The 7195-nt window shown below is 35.1% G+C and overlaps 1 protein-coding gene across 1 annotated transcript; it reads right to left on the bottom strand.

The window, feature by feature from the left end:
- Positions 1-3760: 3760 nt before the first annotated feature.
- On the bottom strand, positions 3761-6862 carry LOC131077517 (laccase-12). The gene is made up of 6 exons (XM_058015026.2): positions 6755-6862; positions 6504-6655; positions 6156-6400; positions 5331-5459; positions 4316-5242; positions 3761-4093 (listed from the first exon to the last, which is right to left on the bottom strand). The coding sequence occupies exons 1-6, from the start codon at positions 6854-6856 to the stop codon at positions 3963-3965; spliced, it is 1686 nt and encodes a 561-aa protein (XP_057871009.2). The 5' UTR covers positions 6857-6862; the 3' UTR covers positions 3761-3962.
- Between the last annotated feature and the right edge of the window lie 333 nt (positions 6863-7195).

Raw genomic sequence — 7195 nt, 5'->3', positions numbered from 1 at the left:
TTTTATCTCATTTTTGGCTTGAGAGATCGTATCTTGCATTTCAGGCCTTAAGTTGACAATTTTTGGCCAAAATGTGGAAAAGTGCCAAAAAGGTCTCCAAATGGTTTAAAGAGAATTGAAACATGTTTTTGTAGTGTTTTAAAGCATGCCTAAATGTTTTAGGAAAGTTTCTAAGGCTAGGATGTTAAAAATGCATTTGTGAGCAAGAAAAGTTGTCATTTTGCTCAAGAAAGTTGTCAAAAAGGTCATTTTCTTCAAAAATGTCATATTAAATGTCTTTTGTCCATACATGGGAATGGAAAAAAACTTGAGAAACTATATAATGCCTCTCCTTACCTTTGGAAAGGTTGGTTTTTGTATTTGAAAGAATAACTCAACAGAAAACAAGTGTTTTTTTGGTTTTATGACCGTTTTTCTTCCTTTTTGAGGGGCAGTCTGTACTGTAGCTGTACAATCCATACTGTACCTTCTTGGATGTTTTAATATAGATGTAACCAAGCTTCCCATGTAATTATTTCATCATTTTCTCTTTTGCAAAGTGTTTTTACATAAATAATTGGAAACTAGGTACCTGCTACCCTACCAAGGGTTTGGGGTTGTAAAATGTGTCAACTTGGTTGATCCAGGCTTGGGATCCCTCCTATGGATTCTAAAAATTTTATCCATGTGTATATAGTGTACATATCTTTCCTTTTGTGCCAGAAGAATGGCTTGAATATGCAAATGAGTGATTACTAGGCAAGTGTTTGTCATTTGGCTAGTAACTTGATAAAGACTCAAAGTTTGCACTCAAAGGTAATTGAGTGAGAAAATGATTGTAACAATGGTATAGAAATGGGACTAAGATTTTAAGTACCAATTTTATGTATTTGAATAAGCTTACATCTTGTAATCATTTCCATTTGTAGACAAAACAGTGAGTTCACTATTTTTGGGAAGTTGTTGTCATTTTGCTTAATGGAATGCTTAAGAGAATAATCCAAGCCTTGAAATTCAAAGGCAATGTAATAGGTGAATGTATACATGTTTTAAGGCCTCCTTTATGGTGTTTTCCCATCTCCAAGTTCTACATTCTTGCATGTTCTAAAGAGGACAAGTTGCTAACTAGTAAAAGGCAGTAAAAGCACAGTGGCAGGGTCAAAATCACTGTTTTCCTTCTTGTGTGCCAAGTGTTTGGAAAAATGGTAGGTGATAGAGACTTGGAAAAGGCACTCCAATGTGTGGTAGACCCTTCCAATCAGTCTTAGGCCTTGGTTCATGCTGGTGAATGCACAATAAACAAAGCAAGCAGCAAACCCTCACTAAACCCTCCTTTTGGGCCTTAAAATGTGGACAGTCCTCAAACACACCCCATGGAACTCAAAACCACAAAAATATTTAAGTATTCACTCTTGAAACACCATTCCAAGCTTTCTTTGTGGTTGGAATGGGCATCGTTGACCAGTGGGAGCAAAAAAAGTGCCAATTAGGCCTCACGGGCTAGTAGCCCTTTTTAGCCCTATTTTGCCAAAACAATCACAACATTGGCTTCGACCATTGGATCTTTCTATAACTTGGGGGAAAGTTCTATAACTATCATCTCTATAATCTTACTGAAGTGATTGTTTTGGTGATTAAAAATTTGATAGTTATTAAGGACTGTTCATGACTGTAATTTCATGACTGCATAACACACAACAAAATGACAGTTTTTGAAGAATGCATGAACCCGGTTGGAAAATGAGTTTTGGGCTTATAAAAATAGTATGGGAACATTCCAAGAAATCCTCCTAATGATCCTTAGGTCTCCTAAACAATGAGTAGCCTCTTTTGGGGTAATTGAACCTTATTAGTGAGTTTGAGTAAATTGTGGGTTATAGGCCTAAAACTAGAAGATGAGCATTCCATGAAGAGTTTCACTTTGCTGCCCCTGCAATTCCACATGGAAATATCCTAGTACACATTGGAACTAAAAATTGAAGGCCCCAAGAACCAAGCACAAGTAGTTGGAGATGGGAGGAACAAGCATTTTGAGTAGTTTTGGAGCATGGGAGTAAGCCATGACCATAAAGGGAGTTTGATAGGCAAGTAGACCATGGAAACCTTGGCATCACAATAACAAGACAGGTTGAGTGAACATACATAAAAGAATCTATAAGTATTTGGTAACAAGGTGATCGTTTTTGAGCAATTTAGCCTTGTGAGCACTTGCCTTCCAAGCTCCCTATCAGGCCTTGAGTTTTCGAGATCATTAGTTCATTTAGTGGAGAGACATGTGCCCTCTCATGTGTCCATGCTAGGGCATCTGGGTGATTGATAATCAATATTCACTAACACTTCTTTCTTGATGTTAGGGTCTTCTATTGATATAGTGACCATGTAACCTATGATGATGACTATGACTACTAGTGTTCCTTCTATTAGATTCTTTTCTTCCATCTTTACTAGTCCTCTTGGCACCTATCAACCTATTCTAGGATACCATACTTTCATTGTTGGTACGACACTTCCACTTCTATCATCTATTCAGACTACACCAGTTTCAACTACTACCATATCCACTTTTATAACTCCTTCAAATATTGTTCTTAACACCCTAAATAAAACATGGTCTAGATGTGGTTACATCTAGCAAACTTAATGCATACTTCTTCTCAACCTAGCTTCTTGCTTCTTGCTTTGAAATGATTTATTACTCAATATGTTTTCTATTCAAATACATACATATTATTTTAATTCAATTTTTATTTAAGACATTCTATAATCATGAAAATAATATTTTTAATTTGTTTGAATATTTTAGATTTTTATCTTAATATTTATAATATGTTTCATTCAATGACATAAACTTGTAGAACATGCCCAAGTTTCTTAATCAAATTCTCAAATCCTAGAAGATGGTAACAAGTTACACAAGATAATTTAGTGATTAATTTTATTCATATTTCAAACTTCCTAGTGACCCTTACACTTGTTGAAGAGTATGTTTGTGGAGTCATTTAAAGGTTGTTGCGGTAGTTTAGGCAATATATCATTTTTTTTCAATGCAATTGTTAAAGGTCAATACTTATGTGCCATGTTGTATGTCATCTTTGATTGATTATAAGTGAGACATGTGCTTGCATTTTTTATTGGTTCTCTCACCTAAAGTGAGTCTTAATAGATATATTGGTCTCAATATGTTGGATAACTAATTCTCTTTTCTTTTTCACATTTAAGTTAATTCACTCAATCAATTGCTTTCAACTAAAATTCATGTTGGTCAAATAGTTCCTATTATATATATACACACACACATGCATGCGCGCGTACACACACACACACACATATATATTATTAAATATATTTGAAGATTATTTTTATTTATTTAATACCCTAACCATAAAATAAAAATTATATTTAAATTATTTATAGTGAAAATGATTTAAATAATAATTTATTTATTTTTTGGACAAAAGACCATAGACCTATACTTATATTAATATCGACATATGTTAAAAACTTATTAAAAATAGATATAGTAAATAAATTATTTTGAGTTCTCATTCCATGCAATACATAAATATATTTATTTAAAACTATCTAATGAATAAAAACATGTAAACGATTTTCTATATGATAAATAATAGACCTCCAACATCTATTTAAATAGTAATAAATTTTTAAGATAAATAATTATATAGCATTGGACATATTTGCATTTTGCCTTCAATTAAATAAAAAATTTATTAATAAGGAAAATAATACTTTGACATGCATTTTTTTTTTTTTTGGCTTCATCACCAAACAAATTGCTTATTCCCAATTATAGATTGCCAGGACTCTACATCTGACAAGCTCGAACACAGCTTGCTTATTCTCAACAAATTAAACATAAATATTTGTGAGGGATCCAATAGAACTGTACATCATCACTAATCAAACTTTAATTTGAAACCAGGTATGTTATAAAAGGCTATGGAATAAATGCAAATTGGATTTATCTAGCATTTGGGCAGATCAGGAGGAGGAGAAGGCAATTTATCTGATTTGCTTGGCCCATTCTTCGTAATAAATACCATGGCAAAACCAAATGCGGAATGAGATTCAAGATGGCAATGCATCAGCCACACTCCTGTTACATAACAACAGAGGGAAAGAAAAGCTCTAAATTAGTTTAAGTTTTAAAAGAAACAAATTCTTCTAAATCGTTATTTATCCAATATAGATTTTTTATTGAATATGAATTAATATGACTTCAAATGAAACCAGCAAACTAAAATCTATAAAATCATATCATAAACTTTCCTTTTACTTGAAAATCACCAAAACTAACTATATAAGTAACGCTGCTTACCTGGATTGTTGGCTGTAAATCTAATGGCAGCCCACCCTCCTGCAGGAACTCCCAAAGTGTTCATCATCACAGGATCCACCAAATTAAAACTTGGAGGATCTGTCTTGGGATTGTAGTTCCCAAAGCCTTGCCCCACAACATAAAAATTATGACCATGAAGGTGGATCGGATGTTCCTCTATGGCAACAATTGCAGTGTCTTGAAACACTATTTGCACATTACTATTGAATTTCAGAACTTTCACTTTTGTGGCCAACTCGGGTTGCCAAAGACCCAATGGCACATTACCGGTGTAATCATATGCCAGTGAAGGATTATTAGGAAAGTCTCTTGTGAACACTCCTTTTATACCAAAATAATAAGCCTGTAAAATAGCAATATCTGGCATTATGAGGGAAACGTTATTAAAGCTTCCAACAACTCTTCCGCCATTGTAACCTGCACATGAATTGTTGGGACAACTCACGACTCCAACACCCTCTGTTATAAACATTTCCTCGTCAACTGTCTTTGGGACCGAGGGCTTCAAGTTTCTCAGGCTTGTCTTGAATTTGAAAGCAGTTGTTGTGTCATTATATCCTGGAAGACTGGGCAACACAGGGTCAGAGGTATTGCTGCTACACTTGTATTGCAATATGGCAGAGGTTGTGGTTGTTAAGAAGCCATTACTTGTAGGATCAGTGTTGTATGCACGGATGGCAATGTAGTAGAGCCCTGAGACTTGCTTAGCTGTTATGAGAACATCCATGGTGTTACCAGGATGCATGACAAGCACATCAGTTGTATATGGTTTGGTATAGACACCATCTACCCCTACAACTGTCATTGTGTGTTGGGCAATTTTAAAAAAGTGTGGAATCACCACGGCAGCGCTTACAATCCTCAGTAGGTACGTTTTTCCATGTTCAACCAAAATCCTCGTCGTGTCTGCATCCACAACAATGACCTCTTCAAAACTACGATTCATTTCACATATATTTTTCTTAAAAAACTAATCGTTCAGTGATTGACAAACCATTTTTAGAGCAAGGGTAAAAGTCTCCTGGTTGGCCATTGATGGTGTATGCATCAGAATCATTTGGTACACCTCCTGTTCGAACGGCATCAGCCAGCACATCTTCCACATTCGCATTCCACCACTCGCCTACATATAACCCCGATATTAAATTGAAGGGTAGCGCTTTTAAAAGTTATTAACAGCACATCAGGCATATATCGATGATCTGATTAATAAAAGTGGTATAGGTCTGAATCTTTACAGCATGAGCCCACCCAAAAAAATACAAGATATCAAAACACATTAGAAACGGCCATCAGACGATCAAAACAAGACCACAGACAGAACTAAACCAAAAAAATAATCAGCCACCTATCAAAAACATGAAGGAATGGTCTACTAGACAAGGACATGATTATCCCCTGCCAATCTTTACATAAAACTAAAATTTTATCAGAAAAAAAAATCTTTTTGTTTGAATCTTTTTAAAAACGAAATGCTTGAATCAGGGATAAACTTGACCAGAGAAGTGGGGTATCCATCATTACAAGGGAGACCAGGCATATATTGTTAATGCTAAGAAATAATATTTCTATTAAAACAAAAGCATTTTCTTCAATATTTTTGGAATTAGGCTATCTTAACATAATTTTTTAATCTTTTCATTGATAAAGAGTTATAAGATTCCTCTCAAGTTTTGGAAATGTTAAAATGTATACTTCATTAGTTACCTGAGTATAAATAAGGGTCTCAGATCAAAGCACTTGACCGAGCACCCAGAGTACCGTTTTTTTATCACCCTTTGCAAAAATAAATAGGTAGATATGTGAAAAGGCTACTGACCTAAAATAATAGGAATCTCAGCATCTGGTTTTGGAAAGGGATAGTCCTTTCCAGCCCGGGGCAAAATAACCAGTGCTCCATGCACAGTAGCTCTCAGATATGTGATATGTGCATGCCACCATAACGTTCCTTCCTGTCCCGTGATTGTAAAATTGTGAATGAATTTATTGCCAGGTGTAATGGGGCACTGCGTTATGTAGGCTGGTCCATCTGCCCAGCAGGATTTCAGCTGCCTTACTCCATGCCTGAAAAATTATATGAAAATTAATCCCAACTACAAAAAATTCTCCACAATTTTATTATAAATGCAAACTTCAATATGATTTGAAGATAGAGAGTTTCTGTTACCAATGCAGGGTGACATTATATGGCCCGTTATTGTTCACTTCTACAATTAGATTATCGCCTTCATGAACGTATATAGTTGGGCCTGGATACTGCCCATTCACTGTTAACATCGTCTTGGTGTTACACAATCTTGTCACGCTCTGAGTTTCAACCTGCAAACACCAACAATCATTACATCAAACTATAACAATCATTACATCAAAATTTTAATATAATGCCTAGAGTTTGGAGGATTCTAGAAAAATTCTCACATTGAATTTGTATCGGACAATGGTAGCAGAAGCTGCCAATGGTGCTACAAAGATTAAACACAGAAGAGAAACTAATTTCATCATACTTGAAAACCTTGCCATGATTAATTCTTTTTCTTGCTTTGCTATGCAATCTTCAAAGCTCGCCAGCTTATTTATACATGTAACATGATCAATGAGAAGGGAAGAAGTTTAAGTTAGGTTTGGGATTGCAAATCACTGGCGAGAATAATTTCATAAAATATTTAGAAAGCCAGCTGGATTGGATTGAGAAATGTGGATCTTTGGGTGGATTAGATTGAATTGGATTGAGCGATGTGGCCGTCGGCAGCACGTAAACGCGTGTGGCATATATCTTACTAAAGCCGTTTTGGGCGGAAGTCAATTTCCATCCTCATTACTCCTTCAAAGATTCACATAAATCTCTTAACTGCTTAGTAT

The sequence above is a fragment of the Cryptomeria japonica genome, chromosome 6 (assembly GCF_030272615.1).
Source record: "Cryptomeria japonica chromosome 6, Sugi_1.0, whole genome shotgun sequence".
Classification (NCBI taxonomy): Eukaryota; Viridiplantae; Streptophyta; class Pinopsida; order Cupressales; family Cupressaceae; genus Cryptomeria; species Cryptomeria japonica.
The sequence above is the reverse complement of the archived record's forward strand: the minus strand, read 5'-3'. Positions and strand labels throughout refer to the sequence as shown.